At 52.8% G+C, this 20,855-nt stretch overlaps 5 protein-coding genes across 5 annotated transcripts; 3 read left to right on the plus strand and 2 right to left on the minus strand.

Moving 5' to 3' along the window:
• Nucleotides 1–1,891: 1,891 nt before the first annotated feature.
• On the plus strand, nt 1,892–3,692 carry V2A60_000265 (uncharacterized protein; the record flags this gene model as incomplete). Its single annotated transcript, XM_083251636.1, has 3 exons — nt 1,892–1,980; nt 2,036–2,299; nt 2,378–3,692. The coding sequence occupies 3 exons, from the start codon at nt 1,892–1,894 to the stop codon at nt 3,690–3,692; spliced, it is 1,668 nt and encodes a 555-aa protein (XP_083107762.1).
• Nucleotides 3,693–3,840: 148 nt separating this feature from the next.
• V2A60_000266 (pyridoxal phosphate-dependent transferase) lies at nt 3,841–5,512 on the minus strand (the record flags this gene model as incomplete). Its single annotated transcript, XM_083251637.1, has 2 exons — nt 3,841–5,292; nt 5,402–5,512. 2 exons carry the CDS (start codon nt 5,510–5,512, stop codon nt 3,841–3,843), a joined length of 1,563 nt encoding a protein of 520 aa, XP_083107763.1.
• Nucleotides 5,513–9,783: 4,271 nt separating this feature from the next.
• On the plus strand, nt 9,784–14,207 carry V2A60_000267 (uncharacterized protein; the record flags this gene model as incomplete). Its single annotated transcript, XM_083251638.1, has 2 exons — nt 9,784–9,978; nt 10,044–14,207. 2 exons carry the CDS (start codon nt 9,784–9,786, stop codon nt 14,205–14,207), a joined length of 4,359 nt encoding a protein of 1,452 aa, XP_083107764.1.
• A 1,762-nt stretch (nt 14,208–15,969) lies between these two features.
• V2A60_000268 (uncharacterized protein) lies at nt 15,970–16,377 on the plus strand (the record flags this gene model as incomplete). Its single annotated transcript, XM_083251639.1, has 1 exon — nt 15,970–16,377. The coding sequence occupies one exon, from the start codon at nt 15,970–15,972 to the stop codon at nt 16,375–16,377; it is 408 nt and encodes a 135-aa protein (XP_083107765.1).
• A 1,915-nt stretch (nt 16,378–18,292) lies between these two features.
• V2A60_000269 (P-loop containing nucleoside triphosphate hydrolase protein) lies at nt 18,293–19,300 on the minus strand (the record flags this gene model as incomplete). The annotated part of the gene is made up of 1 exon (XM_083251640.1): nt 18,293–19,300. The coding sequence occupies one exon, from the start codon at nt 19,298–19,300 to the stop codon at nt 18,293–18,295; it is 1,008 nt and encodes a 335-aa protein (XP_083107766.1).
• Between the last annotated feature and the right edge of the window lie 1,555 nt (nt 19,301–20,855).

The following is a 20,855-nucleotide window of genomic DNA, read 5'->3' on the forward strand; positions in this document are numbered from 1 at the left end:
GGTGGCCGCTTATTAGCGTCCCGACACCATCGACACCATCGACACCATCAAAATAGTAAGTTGGAGGATGCAACTAGTGGAGCATGGCCCGATTTAGACATGTTCAGAATTGGTATTTGGTTGACGTCGTTCATACTGATAATTTTCACACATTTTCTTCCAGCTCCTCGTTTCGAGTTGCTGTTGAAATGGCTGACTAAGAAGCTCATGACGCTCATGTGATTGCAGCTGCATGAGGCTTCCATAGTCACCGTCAGGCTCTCCTCAATGAATGTCCCGCAATGACAGCAGCCTCATCGTCATGACTAACTTATCCGATCTGCAGAGGGACATCTCTGATCTTGTCAGCATCTTGTCATTTATCACACGCCGTGTCGTAGATTTGAGGCAGAATGACCAAGAAGCAGAGATGTTCGAAGAACCATTCCCTCTCGGACAAGAACATGATTTCGATGAGACAAATGAATCTCTAGATGAAACTGAATTCGAAGTCTCTGTAAGCTCAGGAGAGAAGGATACCAATCAAATCAAACGCAATGCTCTTGACCGTCTTGCAGAAGTGTTAGCTAGGTTCAAGACGGGAAAAGGCACAACAACATCGGATGACCGAAGTCGCGACGCGAGGCATGTTACCAGCATAATTATGATCGAGAATATGAGCGATAAGTCCGCAAAGTTCTTGTGCGCCAAAAACGAGTGTCTTGATGGAGACGATGTTGAATTTCTCCGTACTCTAGAGCAACTGTACCAGCGGATAGTCAGGAACGGCAAGCGAGATCATAGAAACCAAGTGGTAGACTACCACAGCTAATTCTGAGCTACAGAAGTTGGAAATGACGAGAAAATCCAAGATGAAGTATTTCATTTGATGTTTGCTCATCAATCCCCACGCGTAAAGCATTACGTTGCAATGCTTGGCAGCGTTTTTAAGGAGGCTCGCCAACAGGCTGGTCGGGCCTCGGAACAGACAACTCTCACAAGCCAAAATCTACGACGGGGATCTCGCAAATGCACCACTAGGAGCTGGATCGATAACAATGATCTCGAATTCGTCATTAGGGTTTCTGGAACAGGCGAAGACTCCATCTCCGACAATGCTTCAGACTGTCTGTCCAATCAGGAGGACGAGAAACTTGTCCAAGAGGTATTCCGTGATATATTGCACCATTTTGGGGATGCGCATTCTGTCTCACAGGTTACCATAAAAAATCTTCTGAAAAGTCTTTACAATATCGTACGCCATCCCCGACGACGGCCCGCATTGAAGGGCCTCCTTAGACCGGTGCTTCGCAACAAAAACAACTTCAAAAAGGCATGGTCTTCGCTGCTTTACCTCACTCGAATATTTCATGCTGCTGTCACCTTTCAACAACTTGCATCCAAGTCGGACCTGGAATCGATCACCTTCCAGCACATCCAGCCGCACGCAGCGTACATGGCAAATCATTCGGTCGGAAAAACCCCCAATCAGACTCTCCGATGCCTGGGCCATCAGTCTCTACCTGATTGGGGTACTTTTTTCTCGAAGAAAGAGAAGGTCAAGGATTTCATCAAGACGTCCCGCAGACATAAACCAATACATGCTGAGATGCAGCTCATCACGTATCTTTTCCGACTTACCCAAGCTGGCGAAGAGCTTGGTGGTGAATTATTTCCATACATCGGCTGCTCAAAGAAGCTGTGCTTCTTCTGTTTCGCGATATGCAGCCTCGCCTCCATTGCGAAAGAACCTTTGCAATCGCGCGGGTCTCATTTCACATTGCTTTCGTTGTGGGCGTTGCCAAAGTTGATTCCGCAAGCAGCCACGGGGCTGATCAAACGGTTTTCCGATCTCCTGAGAGGCCTTTTGCAGGATTTTCTCTCCAAGCCGAATCCTCCGTTCCATACCAATATGATGCAGCAATCCTCGGCTGCGCTGTCCACGGCGAAGGTGGTTCAGAGGGAACAACCGGAATACGCTATCGGACCCCAAATATCGAAGTATACCAAAATTCTTCGCAAAAGCTTTGTAACCGAGACACTGACAGTTTCACAGCAGATTGAGGGGTGGTTTCGTAATTCTTGCCACCGATCAACATATGGAATTGCTGCCATCCCATCACAATCCGGGTTACGCTACTGTGCTCGGCGGCGGTAGCGAATACAAATCCTCGCAAGAGATACCGATTTATGAGGCGGAAGTGGCCAACATCAATTTCCGCAGGAGAAAAGATGGACTGGAAGAGATGCAGGAGATGCCTCCCACCATGAGCACGGATAGCAGGCTGTGCACGCGCTGTCGCGGCCCCGCAAACTACAGGTGTCGAGCTTGTTGGGCGCTGTATTGCTCCTCAGAATGCAAGAAACGTGATTCAGCCACTCACATTTTCACCTGTAGGATACCAAACCGTCCTAATGATGTGGACTTCCTACGGCTGACAATACGCAAACTCTGCCAGGAAATCAAGTCCAAAGATGCCGAGAGATTCCACAACGCACTGGTATACATCTTTGCCGATGATCATCTTTGCCGCACCTTTGGCTTCAACAACTGTGCGGATATATCCGAGGTGCTCGACCTTGGTTGTCTGTATGAGACTCTGTTTCGCAGAGTCCGACCGGCAGTGCCGGCGTTGCAGGAGGAGCTCGAGGCCGGCACCCTTGGCAACTTTGTGACCAAATTCTGCGAATTAGAGCGAGAGGTGGCAAGGCTCACCAACACGCAAGAATGCGGTTGTGTGTCGTGGTTTCTACAAAATGGCTCTTCGGAAGCATTTCCCATTCCGAGTAGAGAAAAGGAACACTACGACATTTGGGTCGTCGCCTGGAACCGTGCCGTCGACTGTCTCGGTGTTGAGAAGAGGGTTGAGAATGAAGAGCAATTCACTCGGCCGCAGAGAGATGTGATTAATTTATACATGGCGATACAGCCCAGTCTCTGGCGCATCCCAGATGCGACCTCGCCGACCTGGATCCAGTTCGGATTCTGCCACTGCAAGTCATTCTCACAAAAGCTGCAGCTTGCTGGATGCTACTTGGCGCTTGCATGTTCAGGGGCCACATTCGACGACATCGTGTCTGCGTATGAGACATCAAGTCTCGGAGTTTTGATGCAAGCGCGTGGTATTGATATTTCGGCACTGGAAAGCCAAGGGATATTGCCATGCCGACCGAATCCTGGCGAGTACAGTATATTTCGACTCATGATCAGTGTCGAGCATGCGCTGTCGGGGCGCTTCTGCGATTGCTTCAGACTGCATCAGCAGCGCGAGTGCCACCACTCATTTGAGACGCACCTCGCACGGGACTCGGACATTAACTTTGGTTTTCATCTGACCAACAGCTGGGAGAAGTGGCAGCTCCTGAACTTTTACAAGTACATATTCCGACAGCCGAATTACGACGTGCGCCGCATGCTGCAGGCTACGGAGGATGCTCATCGCGACGCCCTTGAGACGTACCTAGACACCCTCGACCCGGGGATGAGAAAGAGACTTCATGTGAGTCATCGGGCGAATATTATGTTTCCCAGACTGAAGGACAGGATGCGAATGCGGACTATGGACGGTTCCGTTGTTCATGCTCATCTGCCGTGCGAGTGCAAATTGCATCAGGTTATCGGGCCCCCGGGATTATATTTCTGCAGCCTCGAAGGCATGCTATCCGCATTTGGACTTGGCAACGAAGAGGATGACACGCGGTGCCCACCATGATGTTGTAGTTTCTTCGATCGTTAAAAGATTGATTCTTTACGTCACGCGTCACATCTTTCCCATGACTTGGATCTGTCCCGTTTTTTTTCAATTTCTCATTGGATGTGCTTATTCTTTTTGAATCTATATCTATATCATCATGTTTATATTATTGGCCCTGTTCGCCTACTTCATTGAGCGCCTTGGCCAGGCCCTCCATGGTGCCCGGGAGCGTCTGTGCATTGACGACGACGCGAAGGAAGCTTCCCTTGTCGCCGGGCGCGTAGTCAACCATGAAACCGCGCTCGATCAGGGCGTGCACGATGCGCTGCGTATTCTTGGTGTTGACGTCCTTGTCCGCGGACAGGACACCGCCGGGGGAGTAGTAGAAGCAGACCTGCAGGCACGGTGTCGGGTTGCCGGAAAGCAGAGTGAAGTTGCCCGTCTTGTCCAGGCGGGTGTAGAGCAACGAGGCCATGTCGAAGGCGTGGTCGATCTGACGCTCGAAGCCGTTGGCGCCGTAGTAAAGCCAGGCGAGGGCGAGCTTGAGGCTGTCGCCGCGGCGGCCGCACTGCAGGGTCAGGTCGGCGAGGTCCCAGGTCTCGGCGTCGTCGCCGCCGTCGTGGAAGAGGTAGCCGGCCTTTGTGCTGTTTGCGACCTTGAAGGTGCGGGTGTCGGGGATGAGCAGGTACGAGCAGGTGGTGGGCACGTTCATCATCTTGTGCGGGTTGATGGTGATGGAGTCGGCGAGGTGGGAGCCGGCGACCTTGTGGCGGTGCGCGCGCGAGAAGACGACGGGCCCGCCCCAGCTGGCGTCGATGTGCATCCACATGCCAAACTCCTTGCAGACGGCCGAGATGGGGGCAAAGGGCTCGTAGGAGCCGCGGACGGTGGTGCCGGCGGTGGCGTTGACGTAGAGCGGCGTCTTGCCCTGGGCCTTTGCGTGGGCGGCGAGCTCGCGCAGGGCGTCGGCGCGCATGCAGCCGTCGTCGTCGACGGGCACGGCCCAGACGCTGTCGCCGCCGAGGCCGCAGATCATGGCGCTCTTCTCGACCGAGTAGTGGCCGTGGGCGCTGGTGAAGACGACAAAGTCGCGGCGGGCGCCGGCGATGCCGCGCGACTTGGAGTCCGGGTACAGCGTGTTGCGCGCGACGACGAGCGACGTCAGGTTGCTGGAGCTGCCGCCCTGGCAGGTGATGCCGCCGGCAAAGTCGCCGTCGAAGCCAAAGAGGCGGGCGAGCGCGCGGCCGGTGGCCTTTTCGATGACGGAGAGGGCGGGCGAGACCTGGTAGACGTGCAGGTTCGTGTTGAGGATGGAGAGGACCATGTCGGAGACGACGCCGACGGGCGTGTTGCTGGCGTAGAGCTTGTCGAGGAAGCCCTGGTCCCAGGTGTTGACGCTGTAGTCGAGCACGCGCCGGATCAGGGCCAGCAGGCCGTCCTCGCCCTGGCCCTCGTCGGGCAGGGCGAGGTCGAGCTTGGGGATGAGCTCGGCCGGCGCGGTGGTCTGGACGAGGACGTTGGGCCGGCCCTTGGGGATGGCGCCCGTGGGCTTCTCGGCGGCGGCATCGTCGGCGGCCTTGACAAAGGGGATGATGAGCTCCCGGACGGCTTGCAGCAGCTAGACGTGGATGCGCGTGTTAGCAGGGTTGTGCGCGCGCGCGCAAAAGGTGAGCGGCCGAGCAGAATATGCGCCATGCCGAATGAAAAAGGCATTGTTGCCGACTTACATGGTCGAGCTCGCCGGCCCGGTTCAACGGACTACAAGGGTTGCCGACGCCGCCGGCGGGCGTGGAATTGCCATTTTGGGCGGCCTGTGTGGTCGCAGCGGGTGGTGTCATGCCTTGTCGGACAGGGAAGTGTCGCGTGCGTTGCTCGAAAAGTGGTAAGACTTTTTTTTTTTCGCTTAATTCAACGCTCACTGGTGGCTGAATAGACGTGACGGGATCGACAGAGATGCAAAGATGGTAATAACTGGGCTCGTCGTGGTTCTCTGTCCAAGGGGGGGGCGGTACCAGAATCTGTCAACAAAAAGGATAAAAGAAGAGAAAAGGGAGAAAAATTCCGTAAAATGCCGCGGCCTGGGGAGGACGTGACAAAAGCAACATAACGCATGTTTTAGTGAGGCAGAAATGAAGGCCTGTCATTGAGCGAGGTCCCGCACCGCATTGGCTGTGGACAGCTACAGACAGCGGCGGACGGTCGGCCACGGTACACACACACGGCCCGAATATGGACACACTACTACTCAGTAGTTATTCATTCAGCCTTGGTCTGATATTGTATCTTTATTATTTTGTTGTAGTGCTCGCGACCTGCCGTGCACAAGCGTGTCCGGTCCGGCGGTATTTCTCTCGCATCTTCTCTGGATGCCCGGCTTGCTACCTCGGCTTAATAATGGCGAAACCAAATCACGCCAACGCCGCGGGCGGCGGGTTATGCCTAATACAGTCGGGATATGGCGGGATAGCTGCGCCTGAAATATCGGCATGTTGTTCTCTCCCAAAACGGAGGGTGTATTATTCCGCCCAAGAGCCAGCAACGTGCGACAAGGCATGACTCGCATGGACCAACACACACGGCAACGACATGCTACTGGAATGCATAAGTCTCATGGTCCGTACGAAGCAGGCTGTACGTAAATAGCGGCAAAACGCCGCAGGGTCTGAAGACTGGGTGGCGCCGTCTCCAGCTTGAGATGGAAATAATCAAGTCTAATTGGCCAAAGTCATCCTATAACCCACCTTCCTTCGATCCTCAATATGTACCAGTTAGATCGGTTCCAAAAAACGATAGCAAGTGGCTTCAAGGAGAAGAAAACCAAGGCCGTGAAGAGCGGCGGAACCTCAACACTGAGATAGAAACCCTGTTCTTGCAGCTTCTCATGCAGCCTGGCGATGAAGGATGTGAGGCATAAAAAGGCAAGAATAGCTCACAAGCCTGAAGCGACAGCCAACTTGACGACCCTGCTGCGACCGGGTCCGAGGGCAGCGATGAACAGGGTGTTCTGCGCATCCGAGATGGCGGTAAATCTATCTTGCTAATCAGATGCAAAAGTTTCGTCTTTATGCTGGCGAATGACGTGAATCGCCCCAAGTGCCTCCACGACGAAAAGGTCTTGGGTCAGATACCATAGGGCGGAGGGGTTGGATGATACCGAGTAACTAATATGAGCTAAAAATAGACAAATGCCAGTCAATAGTCACATCAAAATCCTCTCGAACCCTCATTCAATTTTCGGGACGTATCAGCAATGGCTCATTCGATTGGGTCAGTATAGTTCTGCTAGAGCGTGGCGACATCTCGCGAACTGGGGAGGATGCCAGGTCAGCATTGACGTCGACCACACCTGGCTTCGCACAAGGCTGCAGTACCTGCAATCTGCTAACTAGTGGGCTAGTCATGTTACGCCACAGCAACCTGACCCATTCGCTCCCCATAACTGACGTCGGGGGAGACCAAATCTGCCTCTATCTGGCCGACCTTTCACAGCATCTTTGCAGAGAGTAGAAATCTATCTTGACTGCTAGGGCCCGGCCGTCGTTTCGGCATCATACTCAAAATGTTGGCTCAGATTGTTAAACAAAGAAAGTCTACAAATAATCCTTTTACAAGGCAAGTAAAGCTGGACGAAGAGTGAGACATTGTCTACGGAATCGAGATATTCGGCCTCGAATGAAGACAGCGACCGAGGTGTCATCTTTCGCCACGGCTAGTCGGCTCGAGGACAAATTGTTTGCCAACTTTCAAGTCGGTCAGCGCTATCCTCGGCTAGTCATGTCGCAGAGTTGACATTGCTCGTACCTAACATCTGCCACCCGCCATCCTCCGCAAGCTTCTTCGTCTCGTGCTCTACTACTGAGACCTTGGCACGCCTAATATTTTGGTGGAGCTGGAGATCTGCGATGTTGGCGTTACGATTCGGAGATGGCAGGTTTTGTACCGATAGAGTGGCTTAGAACCAAGTTTCGCATCTCAAGTGGATTGGGCCCTTCGGATGGCGAACTACAGGATTAGAGGAATACGGTTATGCAATATGCGGGTGAGCTCAAGCTAGCAAGCCCATATGAACTCGCGCTGCACCTTCTAGTCCATGACAGAATACAGAGACTTGTTCCAGATGTATGAATCTTGTCATTGACCTTGATTGCGAGTGAGGCGGCAGATTCTTCACGCCAGTCTGAACTTTTCTTCGAAGCTGGACAGACAAATTCTTTCAAGAAAAAAAGAAAAAAAAAAGGCGACAGTAGGAACACAATTCTCTCCTGCAAACTGAGGTGTATGGAGTAGACCAGCTGTTGAGCCAAGAGCTCAAAGATGCAAGCTCCTATTTCGTTGCCAATGTAATTTAGCGCCCGCTTCACGCATATCCACGAGAATCACGAGAATGATGGCGAGGTCAACGACGAGTATTTTGCACAACGTAGTTGCACTACTGGCGCGGGACACCAAGAACCTCCTCTTCCCTGAAACCACTCAAATCATTTCCCGAATAAAATTTGAGTGCAGGGACTCCTCCTAACGGAGCTGCTGAAGTCGAAGCTAAGTCGCCCGTCAAAACTAGTACACACATTTATTAGCTTGAGATGTAAAAGAAGCGAAGGGACAGATGAAAAGGACGTACGAACCGGCGCACACTGGGCGTTGTGGCAGAACAGACCGATTCCTAGTAGCAGCAGGACCGCAAGCTGCATGGAGCCTGCTGGGTTCTTTGAAGCCATTAGAAGTGAAGAGCGACTTGTTCGCGTGCAAATAGAGTTGGACGGGGGTGAATGTGATGATGAGACTAGAAAGTCTCCTCGTCGTGCCTTGGCTTATTGGCGTCGAGCGCAGCCGAAGAGGGGATGGCGCAGCACACGGTATTAATAGTACTACTTTCAGGCTCGCCACAGACGCTCCGGTGTGGTATGCCCTTGCCCGTGGCAAAGATGGAGACGTGGAACCGTTGATTTACTCGCGAGCAGCTTTCTACCAGTAGGAGTCGAAACTAGCAGGCCAATAGGCGGGAGGCGGACACCATCTCACTCGCATTGCTGTTGCAAACTTTGTTCGTTGCAACTTCAAGGCCGGTCGCTCTCGTATGCTGATTGGCGATTTGCCTTGGCCAGCTTGCCAATGGTGAACCATATTCATACGACTCGGCAATGGAACACTACACATGATCTTGCAAGACGGTCGGCCAGCCAGATCAATAGAGCACTCGCCAACGTTGTTGGGCTGGCTGCCCGCAACCCCCCTCGGGGGCTGGGCCTTTTTGCGATATTAGTCGATACTTTGATCAATATTGTCATTATCACTGCCAAGTTCTAACTGCTCACTATGAGGTGGGCTGGCCCACCCCATCGCATTAGTACAGCCTGATTCGAGTCGGTGGTCCGGTGATTACTCTGTTGCCCCGTCATGCACGGCCAGAGCCAACTACAGATGGCGCATAACCGTTCTCTCTGATTGGCGTGGCTTCTATACATGACATTGCGGGTTTATTAAGTAATAAAAAGAGGCAAGCCTGGATCTTGAGGGGCAAGCCACTGACCACCCGGCCCTATCACTGGCGCATATTAATCTGTAGCAGCATGCGACTGACCAGCCAAAGGAACTTTTGTTCAGTTCGGCACAGATAACCTTGCCCTCAGAAAGAAGGAGCAAGCCTACTGGTAAAGGATCAGGCATCGTCCCACTCTCGATGCAACTCCCACGATAGAGCGATCCCTCTTTCCCCGCTGTTGACCGTTGCCGCCCGAGACACAAACAGCCCGATTTGGCAGCATACCTTGCGCAAAATCCATTTCTCCGAGCCGTGTCTTGTAATTTGAGAGCAGATATGAACAGCCAACTAATTCCCCTCGCCCCTCCGTGCCTCTGGCGAGCTCGACTGGCGAGATTGGCATAGGTCCTGGTTGGCTGCCATGCACGCAGGTTTTCCTTTTCATTCAAAGTCTCTCAACACAAGACAGATCCTGCGCCTCTTCAGCATTTCACCCCGGAGAAGAATTTGTTCTTCGCACTCTCTGCTCTTGACACTGTACTTGTTCCCTACTGCGCTTCCATTGTTAGCTACGACGTTACCCTTTGCACTGGGGAACAAGGCGCGCCAGGCTGTGTCACAACCAAGATGTCCACCCTTGCCGCCGACCGCAACTTCTGGGACCCTCTCCTTTCTGTTTTCGATTTCTCTCTGAAATTCGAACAGGTCATCCTGGAGATTGTCCCATCGATAATTGGAATCCTGCTTTTCCTGGTGCTCGTCAACCGTTACCGATTGAAGCCCGTTTACATTCGGACAAGCCCGTTACTCTGGATCAAGCTGGTAAGCCATTCGTAGCCAACCCTTTTCTCAACGAAAATCATTTGACAATCTTTCCTCTCAAACAGACTCTCTCTGCTGGCCTCATACTGCTACAGGCTGCTGCTGTAGGCTTCCACAAACATGCTTCCAGCGATCAGACTGACACTGCCATGCCGGCGACCTCGCTCGAACTCGTTGCTACTATCCACGTCGCCATCATGGTGTATATGGGCCATAAGCACTCTGTTCGCTCTTCCTCTGCCCTTGCCTTGTACCTCCTCTCTACCTTCGCTGTAGACATTACAAAGAGCCGGTCTTTTTTCCTGCGATCTGGGCTGGACACGCTCGGAGGCATTGCCGTCGCTACTGCGAGCCTCCGCCTCTGCCTGGTGATTTTCGAGGAGATGTCAAAAAGATCTCTCATGATTGATGACGAGCTCCGAGAGTTGACTGGACAAGAGGCTACCAGTGGCTTCTTCAGCAGAACCTTTTTGTTGTTTCTGAACCCAATTTTCATGACCGGCTTCTACGAGACGGTACGGCGTGGACACATGGACAAGCTTGGCCAAGAGCTATCCTCCGAATTCCTGCACAGCCAGTTGGATGAGCAATGGAACTGTGAAAGCGTCGCCCGTTCACGATTTCGACTGCTTCGTGCGTGCTTTTGGGCCTGGAAATGGGACATTCTCCTATTCTTATGGCCTCGACTGCTCAATATCGTGCTCAGCTTTGTTCAACCTTTTCTCATTCAAAAAGTGATTCGGATCGCAGAGCTCGACGACCGGGGCGCGGGGTATTTAGTCTCTCCTGGCGAGAGGGGTGGCTCGCAAGCTGGTACACTTCTTCTCTATGTCATCCTCACACTGTCGAGAACATCGACAGCGCATCGAACAAATCGTTTCGTCACAAAGATCCGGGGCGGCGTTGTTGCGCAGCTTATGGAAAAGACGCACTGCCTCAGCGAGCGCGACGCCAAAAACGGGGCAGTGCTAACTCACATGAGTACCGACATAGAAGAGCTTGTCGAAGGCCTGACCACCTTCATTGACATACCTCTTACCGTTTTTGAGGTTGCATTTGGTGTATTCCTTCTTTCGCGGTTTATCGGCTCTTCTTGCTTCTTCGTCTTGTTGCCTGTTCTGGGCGCTAATCTTTGCTCCTATCTGCTGAGCCGTATTACTGGTCCTGCGGCGGCTAGGTGGAATGAGGGCATTGAGAAGAGAGTCACGAAAACTACAGAAGTCATCAAGCAACTTACGGCCATCAAGATGCTAGGACTAGGTCCTACTATGCGTGACCAAATTCACAAGCTTCGTATCAAAGAGATGGAGATATCGAAGCCCTTCCGTTTCTTCATGGCGCTTGTCAATATGCTGCATCAGTTTGTCGATGGCGGAACACCCGTCGTCGTTATTGCTGCTGCCTTTTTCTGGCGAGGGTTCGATGGAACGTTGACTGCTTCACAGGTATTCCCGACGCTTGCCGTTGTGAGCCTGATTCAGGCACCCACGGTCAGAGCTCTAAGTGCTTACACAAATGTCGCAAGTATGACTGAATGCTTTGGCCGAATTCAGAAATACCTTCTTCTAGAAGAGCGTAAAGATTCGCGTGTGAAGTGGGATCCTTCTGCTAGCCTACAAGAGTACGAGCTGTACCCAACGCACTATGGTTCGGAAGTGATGAGGCCGCGCCAGCCAACCTATAGCCCTAGGGGCATCATTCAATTCTCAAACGCTAGTATTCGGCCTATTGAGATGGAGGAGGCTCTCCTCTCAGAAATTACAATCGCGTTTGGCCGCGGCTCGGTATCTGGTGTGGTTGGGCCAACTGGCTGCGGCAAGTCCACATTCTTACAGAGCATCTTGGGCGAAACAAAAACCGATATTGGTTTTGTCTATACCGACAATGTCAATATTGCATACTGCGGCCCTAATGTCTGGCTTAGGGACGTGTCTATTCGCGATAATATTATCGGCTGCCTGGAATTCGATGCGGAGCGATACGCAGACGCAATAGAAACGTGCCAGCTTGGAGAGGACTTGGCACGATTGCCTGGTGGTGACGCTTATGTGGTAGGGCTCAATGGTATGATGCTGAGTGGCGGGCAGCGCCAACGCGTTTCCCTAGCGAGAGCTGTCTTCGCGTGCTGCGACATCACCATTATCGACGATAGCTTCAGCTCCCTCGACCGACCAACCGCAATCAACGTATTACGCGAGCTATGCGGCCCGGAAAGCTCCCTGCGAAAGGCCGGCTCTACCATCCTCCTATCGACCTACCTACCAGAAGTTCTGGACATTGTTGATGCCATTGTTACTATCGACGAGGAAGGACTAGTAAGTCTGGATCAAGTTGGGCACCACAGCCCTGCTCGTCTCAAAAAGATCCAGGGTTATCTGAGTTCAGCCGGACCAGGCGTCTCCGAAGAAGCAGAAGCTAAAGAAAGGGCCCTCATCAGCAGATCATGGCTCACCGACCTCGGTGGCTCTGTCAAGTCCGACGACGATCCTCGCAAGAAGAAAGGCAACCTCAGACTCTATCTCGTCTTTATTGACAGTATCGGAAGGTTGAGATGTCTCGGGATAACTATTCTAGCCATGCTCCTAGCCTTGAGCGAAGTCATCCCGGAGATATATCTACGAATCTGGACTGACGTCGGTCCAAACCAAGGCATCTATTTCATTGGGTACTCCTTGTCAGCTGCACTTGCTTGCTTTATCGTTGCTCTAACGTACTGGCTACTCTATGCCTTCCTTGCTGTACGTGCCGCTATCGCGCTACATGAGCAGATGCTCGACGTTACTATGCGCGCTACTATTGGCTATCTTACCAGCACAAAGACGGGCAACCTGCTGAACCGCTTCAGTCAAGACGCGAATCTGATTGCCAGAATTCTCCCTTACTATCTTTTTCGAACACTTTACATTTTTTTCGCGACTCTACTCACTGTTGGTATCATTCTGTCAAGCGCTACATACATGACCGCAGCACTCCCTGCGATTGTGGTAGCTGTTGTTCTCACCCAAGGCTTTTACCTTAGGACTTCGAGACAGATCCGTCACTTGGATCTTGAGGAGAAAGCACCATTATACACGTTCTTTACCGAGACGGCAGACGGTCTTGTTCATCTTCAAGCCTTTGGCTGGCTAGAGCAAAATCTAGCAAATGGGTACCGCCTCTTGGATAATTCGCAACAGCCTTATTATCTTATGCTCTGTATCCAACAGTGGCTAGGGTTAGTTCTTGGCTTGATTTCTGCATGTGTCGCATTTATCTTGGTGTCTATTGTTGTGTGGGCAAAACACGGTACTTCAGGTTCCGCGGTGGGACTGTCCTTCTTAGGTATCATGAACTTCCAGCGGCTAGTAACTGCTTTGCTCGAAGCTTGGATCGGATCTGAAACATCGGTCGCTGCCCTTGCAAGGCTGGAATCGTTCAAGAAAGATACACCCCAAGAGAAAGGGCCCGCTGAGCCGATTGAACTGCCGCGAAACTGGCCATTGTCTGGCGCTGTTGACTTTGACGGGGTTTCATCTCGTTATCGGCCTGCGGATGATGTCCCGCCGATTGTTCGCGATTTTACCATTGCTATTGACGCTGAGGACAAGGTTGGCATCATTGGGCGAACGGGCAGCGGAAAGAGCTCCGTTCTTTTGACGCTGCTTGGCTTCATGAGCCACAGTGGTACCGTGAAAATCGATGATGTTGATATTGCGAGCATCGACCCTGACGTTCTCCGGTCGCACATCATCACAATCACCCAGGACCCGGTGCAGTTCAGTGATACTGTGAGAAAGAATCTTCTTCCCTTCACTATCAACGATGGAGAGACCGGTGACGTCGAGAAGAGAGCGGAGCGAGACAGTCAACTCACAGATGTCCTTAATGCGCTCGGCCTGTGGGACCAGTTGGCTCAGAAAGGTGGCCTTGACGCGATGCTTCCGGACGTTGCGTATTCCAAAGGCGAGATGCAGCTATTTAGTATCGCTCGAGCCATCGTTCGTCATCAAGAGACCGGCAGCAATCTCGTCCTGATTGATGAGGCAACGAGTAATCTTGACGCACTACGAGAATCAGATGCGCAACAAGCTCTGAACAAAGAATTCCGACATTGTACAGTCATAACAGTAGCGCACCGCCAGGAGCCTATCGATGGAGTTGACTTTATGATTGTGATGAACGACGGGAGGATGGAGAACTTGCTGACACCTCAGACTGCACCCGTTTCATACGGATTTCGTCCTGATTAGTTCTCATAACGAAGGTCGTGTGTGGCTTCTATGAACTGGGGCAGCTTCTATGATACTACTCCTTCACTTGTGTACATCCCCTTGTGTATCTAAGCGTAGCATACTGGCGGCCTCCCCGTATCTGCGGAGAGCCGCGCTCCTCGCATAAGCCGAATGTTGGCGTCTTTACTAAGGCATCGAGCATGCGAATTTCGCACATATGCTCAAGAAGAACGAACCCGCCCGATTTCCGCAGCGCGCAATCCAACTTGAATTCCGCACGCTTCCGTTTTGGAGCCGCAGCATGGCTGAACTATTATAGCCCGCTTCACGCCGGCACTCCTCCACCTCCGACATTGCAGCTGGGGCAGTGTACTCCGTAATGCGGTCAGGGATACGTAGTCGCTCGACAATGCTGGCGTGCGCTTGCTATGGGAACTCTTGTGTACAGGCGCCTGAATGACACCATATATATGCACTCTGGAACTGTGCATAGATGGCTGATTATCGTTGAGAGACCAAGGCCATTGATTTTAGTTCTGCGCAGCGTGTTTAGCAACGGGGTAATAATAGACGCGAGGTGTACATGACTTGGGTAGTCAGTAATCCGGTATAGTAGGCAATATTTATATTATCAGATAACGTTTCTACCTGGGTGTATTTCTCGTCTCAGGCCAGCGGGGCAAGTTCAGTCGCTGGGCGAGCCTACAATCTCTCCATCGTCACGTACACGCTGTTCCTTCGCACCTACTCGTGCCACACACCCAATGCTCGCGCAGATGAGTAGTCACCTAGTCAATATGCCATCAGAGCTTCTGCTGCCAGCAAGACAAACAGTGCCGCGCTATGGGGACAGAGGAGGGCGTCGTCAGAAATCGCCGCCGGCCAGTCCGAGGCTGCACCTGGAGCTTGTTCAAGAATGTCTTGGCGGGCCGCTGACGAGTCATTCAGTGGCCTGCGCGATCGAGCAAGGGAGAAGAATAGCTCATAATTCGCCAGAGGAGCCCTCCGCGATGCTTGCTTACAATTTGCAGAACACTAACCGCATCGTCTCTTTTGTTGTGCAGATCGACTTGACACGATTGATAATTCAGGAAAGACCGCAAAACATGAAGAGCACACCAAATTAATCTCATATCAATCCTCCCGGTGTTAAAAGAACCTCGTCTCTCTTCTTGACAAATCGCCTAGCCACGAGTCAGTGAGCAGCCAACAGCGCGGCAAGGCTGAAGGGGGGGGGGGGGTCCCTAGCATGCGATATTCTTAGCACAGTGCCGCCCCTACAATGTACATAGTCTGCAGTAGGGGTTGGTGTCCGCTTGCTGTTCCATCTTTGCAGGATATCGCCTGAGTCGCGCCAGCAAGTCGGGCCTGATGTGTACCATGGTCATAGCATGGAAATTTTCGCCTACAGGAAGATTAATTTTTTTAATGGACGTAGCGCGGAGGGCCGACACTCCCTCACGTCAAGTGTACACTGTGGGCTTTACTTTCCGCAGGCGAACGCAATGACTCGGGACGATAATGCCAATTGGAAACCGCCTTGCTGGTCGATATCGTCGGCATGACGAATTCTCTCATCAACATGAGACAGGACAACTTGGACTGATGGAACTGCTCGTCAGAAATATCAGTGGCTAACAGATGGGATGTTTTGACTGTCGCCAACTTGACTCGTTGTAGAATACGTACATATATATAGCAGCCGTTGCCAGCATTGGTGATCATTACAATCATTGGCATCCTGTTTTCCATAGCCCGCCACCAAAGTCTTATTCCCAAAATGAAGTTCTCAGCTATTCTCATCACTCTTGTTATTGGCGTTGCCACAGCCGGTCCTGTGGTGAAGAGGGCCCGTGGTGGCGATGGCGCTGACCTACCCGACATCAACTCGGGAGTGATCCAGCCGCCCCCGAGAAACCAGAATGTGCCGCAGCCCATCGCTGGACTCTTGCCTCCCGATGGGGATGACCTACCCGACATCAACTCGGGAGTGATCCAGCCGCCCGCGAGAAACCAGAACGTGCCGCGACCCATCGCTGGCCTCCTACCCCCCGACGATGGGGATGACCTGCCCGACATCAACTCGGGCGTTATCCAGCCTCCTCCGCGAAACCAGAACAGGCCGCAACCCCTTCCTCTGAACGGTGGTTCAAGCGACCCCAATGCCATCTTTTTTCCTCAAAACTAGAAAGGCTCGCTAGCTGCTCGCTTGACGGGGTCCTGACATTCGGTCCGCGTACCGTCCGATAGCTGTTGGGCCACTGCCTCCATAGGCTCGGGCCGCACACACAGATCCAATAGCTAGATGATTCAATGTTGACGGACCGTTGTCATCTCTTGGAGTCAGTCAGCGAGCCAGGTGGTGGGTTGGTGTCCAAGATTATAGCCAAGGGAAGGGGCAGGAAGCTGTAAATCAGGAAACCAGAAGACACGTGCAACTTTTCTCTCTCGCCCCCACAGTCTTTGGAGACCGTAACCTATCAGCTTTATAGAATGCATACTGTCAGAAAACTCCCATGTTGATGTGTTGTTGTATAAGACTGCTTATTTGACGCGACTTTTCCATCGCGGGACTTACATTTGCGCGAGCCTCTTTGACGGTCTTTTGGCTACGTTTCCGATTCGCCAGCAGCTTGTTCGTCTATGTTTCGTCTTCTCTTTTAAGAAAAAAAAATGAAAGTAAGATCTTCCGTATCGAAGGGACCGCCCGATCTGGTCACGAGCATCTCCTATTAGTCAAGAGACTGCCTAGCCTGGTTGCGAGAGACGTTGCGCCGCAGACCGTGGATACATGAGACGTGCAGATAAATAAACCAAGCCGAGAGGGGAGGAACGCGTGAAAAAAAAAGAGAATAAAAAAGAGAATAAAAAAGAGAATAAAAAAGAGAATAAAGAAACAGAGACGGCAGTAAGAACCAACCGGCGGAATGACGATGACTCGTGTGAGCTAAAGGAAGCAAGCAAGCAAAGTATGCGACGGGGACTCCCCCTCCCCCACCCCATTACCAGCAGCAAAAGCAGTGACCAATAGGTGGCCGGCCGTGTACAAATAGACGGATTGAAAAGAAAAAAAAGATGGCAAAAAACTGACCTCAGCACCGATACCCCGCGGCTGCCAAGATGAGAGCCGCATCATGGTCTGCGACCGCGTTAGTCGCCGCCGCCGCCGCCGCCGCCGCCTCCACCTCCACCTCTGTCGCACCCGCACCCGTACCCACCCGGCCAGCCACCGGGGTCATCGCCGCCCGGTACGGCCGGCACCAGCACCTCGGGGGAGTAACAAGCGCCGCGAGTACAATATCTACGATCAATACCAAATGTCATTTCTCCCAGCTCCTGGGGAAACTAAGTTTTTTTGGGCTTGCTGTTTGTCCAAGGCTTTTCAACACTGCCAGACGGGTTTCAAGGGCACCCACTCCCAGTTGCGGCAACGTCTGCAACATGTCGTTCTTTCTACAGTGGACGTTTTTCAAGAATTTTCGAGAAATGACCAGACTCAACGATGGCTGAGGTAGAAATTAAATATAAACTCTCGTTTCTCCCATCATCATTATCGGTTGCTTTCGTACCCCCCCCCCCCCCCCCCCTTTTCCCCTGCTAGAGAAGAAAAAAAATAGATTTGTCATGCGCAAAAATGAAGCTCAAAGGAATCCGCCTCCATCCGGTTTCATCAGCCATCGTTTCTGTTTCCCTTCAGTGGCGCGCCATAATCTCGTCGCCGTGGTATCTCTGCCAGTCTCCTTCACCCAAAAATAAGAGAAAAAAACGTACAAAACATGGAAAAAGAGTATAAAAATAAAACGGAAATACAACGAAATACGGCCAAGTCCGAGAATCAAAAGATACAAGGTGAAGAGAAAAAAAAAGAACAGAGGATATTCAAGTTGGCGGGTACCCGTTTCCAAAAACCATCCCCAAAAAATATGTGCCCGATTTTGAGAAGAAAAAGAAGAGAAGAATGAGCGCCGTCACGTTTCACGCCGTGATGTGATGAACCAGAAAAAAAAACGGCGCGCCGCTCAAGCCTGCCGCATAGAACTTGGTATGGAAGACTTCCTTTTCCAGAAAAGAAGGAGAAGAACAAGAACAAGAACAAGACGTCGCTACCAGCAGCGCAGGCTTTTCCAGAAGCCACCCTTTCCGCGACCGAAGCGCTCGCCCGTGATGCGCGGCCCTCCCATGCCGCGCTTCTCCGCGCCACCGCCGCCGCCGCCGCCGCTACCGGGACCGCTGTCGTCATCGCCGTCACCGTCACCGTCACCGTGGCCGTGGCCGTGGCCGTTGCCGTCGCGCGGCAGGGGCGTCAGGGGCTTGGTCATGCCGCGGGCGTTCATGTCGGTGTTGTCGAGGACGCCCATCTGGGCGAGGTGCCTGCGCTCCATGACGCGGCGGACGAGCAGGGCAAACGTCTCCTCAATGTTGACCTCGAGGCGGGCGCTCGTCTCCATGAAGCCGCAGCCGCGGCGGCGGGCCCAGTCGAGGCCGACGGCGGCGGGCACCTGGCGGCTCTGCTGCAGGTCGCACTTGTTGCCGGCGACAATCTTGACGGGGGGCACCACCCTTGCCTGCTGCTGCTGCTGCTGCGACCCCCCGAATCCTCCTCCTGTTCCTCCGCCGCCGCCGCCGAGACCGGCCCGGCGCGCGCGTTCCGCATTATCCAGCCGCGTCTCGGCTTCCATGTCAATGAGGTCGTTAAAGGACTGCAGGGCGTCGAGCGAGTCGCGGGCGGTGATGTCGTAGACGAGCAGGAAGGCGTCGGCGCCGAGGTTGGAGCTCGCCCACATGGCGCGGTACTCCTCCTGGCCGGCCGTGTCCGTCAGGGCCAGCGTGTAGGTGCGGCCGTCGACGCGCCGCGTGACCGAGTAGCTGTCCTCGATGGTCGGGTCGTACTCGGACGTCCACTGCGACCGCACGAGCCGCAGCGTGATGGACGACTTGCCGCAGCCGCCGTCGCCGCAGATGGTGATGGAGATGGGCGTCGCGGGCGTGATTGTCGTCGCTGTCGGTGCCGCTGTCATTGTTGTCGTCGTCGTTGTCGTCGTCGTCGTCGAGTGCGCCGGCTGCTGCTGCGCCGATGGCGGCCCCGTTTGGTAATAGGAAGAAGAAGCCATGACGGGCTCGTGCGCGCGCGTTCGTTGGTGGTGATTCCTTATTTACCACGACAAAAGCAGCCAAAGAAGAAGAACAAGAAGAAGAAGAAGAGTGATTGGAGGTTGTCGCGGGAACAACCCCCGACGCGTCGGAGCGGGGAAGAGGGGGGGAGGTTGATAGAGCTCGTAGTACGTGAGATCAGTGTGTAAATCGAATGTCGTGTGAGTGAAAGTGCGCGCGTTATTTTTTATTACTTTCTTCTGCTTTTCCTTTCTAGCTCAAGCCTCGGAATCGCGTGTCTGAGAGGCGCAAGCGAGATGAAGGCCTGCCGGTGGGCGGTGGGGAGAGAACCACCAGGAAGGACTGACGACACCTCGAGAGATGAATCGTTTTGAGGGCGCGCCAAGGCGAGCTGGGCGATCAAAAGAAGAGGAAACCGATTTGGACTTTCTCTTGGTTTTTTTTTTCTTCCCTCCCTCTCCCCTTGCTAATTTCGTTGCGTTGCAGTTGGGTCGAAATAGGGCCTCGGGGTCGGCTCCGTTGTCCGTACGGATAGAACTTGTCAACTTGTCACCTAGCTAGCTAGGTTGTGCGTCCAGGCCAGGGGGGCAGTTTCGTTTGGTGGGGTTTTTGTTTGACAGGAGTCACTGGTCCTTTTTTCTCCGTCTATTGAGTTCGACTGTAGGTGGAGATTGAGGCAGTAAGCCTTGATGCTCTGGGATCTTCTCCAGAAGCCTTGGGTTTCTATTGATCATGCAACGGTGCAAATTACAAAAGAGGCAGAATACAAAGAAAAAGAAAAAGAAGAAGAGGTATTGCAGAAACGCGGGGGAGTTGCCTTTGTGTCTCCTTTTTGCCCCATCCATCCACACACCCGAGGGGGGGGGCCTTTCGCGGGACCAGGAGGGTACTTGGTAGACTTTTTTTTTTCCTTTTTTCTTTTGTCTCGAGTCACAAAAAAATCATACGAAATGACCTCACAAGCAGTAAGCCATGTGCCATAATGCGACCAGAACTGATGACGCTACTGGGAAAACATGTGCCGATGCAGGGCGAATGGGCGGATGGAGGGTGCGAGAATGAGACACGAGGACCGCCACGGTGGTTCCAAAATGGCCCCGATAATACAGTCAGTTCGAGCGGCAATCTTACATCTTTCTTAGCAGGCGAGCATGCTGTATATTCAACCCGGTTAACCGGAGTCTCTTGCGAGTCTTCGTCACCGTGGCCGGCGAAAACAGGATCCGGCACCAGCCTGTCCTCTGATCCTCTGCCAACATGGCACCATATTACTGGACTTTTCTTTTTTTTCTTCTTTTTTCCTAATAACTGCCGATGTATTCGCCTTGCACAGTCCTCTTTTCTTCCATTTCATTTTATTTCTCCTTCTTCTATCCATGCTTTGTATTTCCCTGCTCTTCCTCTTTCCCTTTTATCTTCCCTCACACCGACCAAGCCCCCCCCCCCCCCCCTGGTCTTCTCTTCACAAGTCGTCTCATCATATCTCGGCTCGGACTGTGACGGAAAGTCCGTGCTCTGTATTTCGGCAGACGCACGCAAGACTGTAGATGTTCA

Source organism: Cordyceps javanica, chromosome 1 (assembly GCF_051103115.1).
Source record: "Cordyceps javanica chromosome 1, complete sequence".
NCBI classification, from domain to species: domain Eukaryota; kingdom Fungi; phylum Ascomycota; class Sordariomycetes; order Hypocreales; family Cordycipitaceae; genus Cordyceps; species Cordyceps javanica.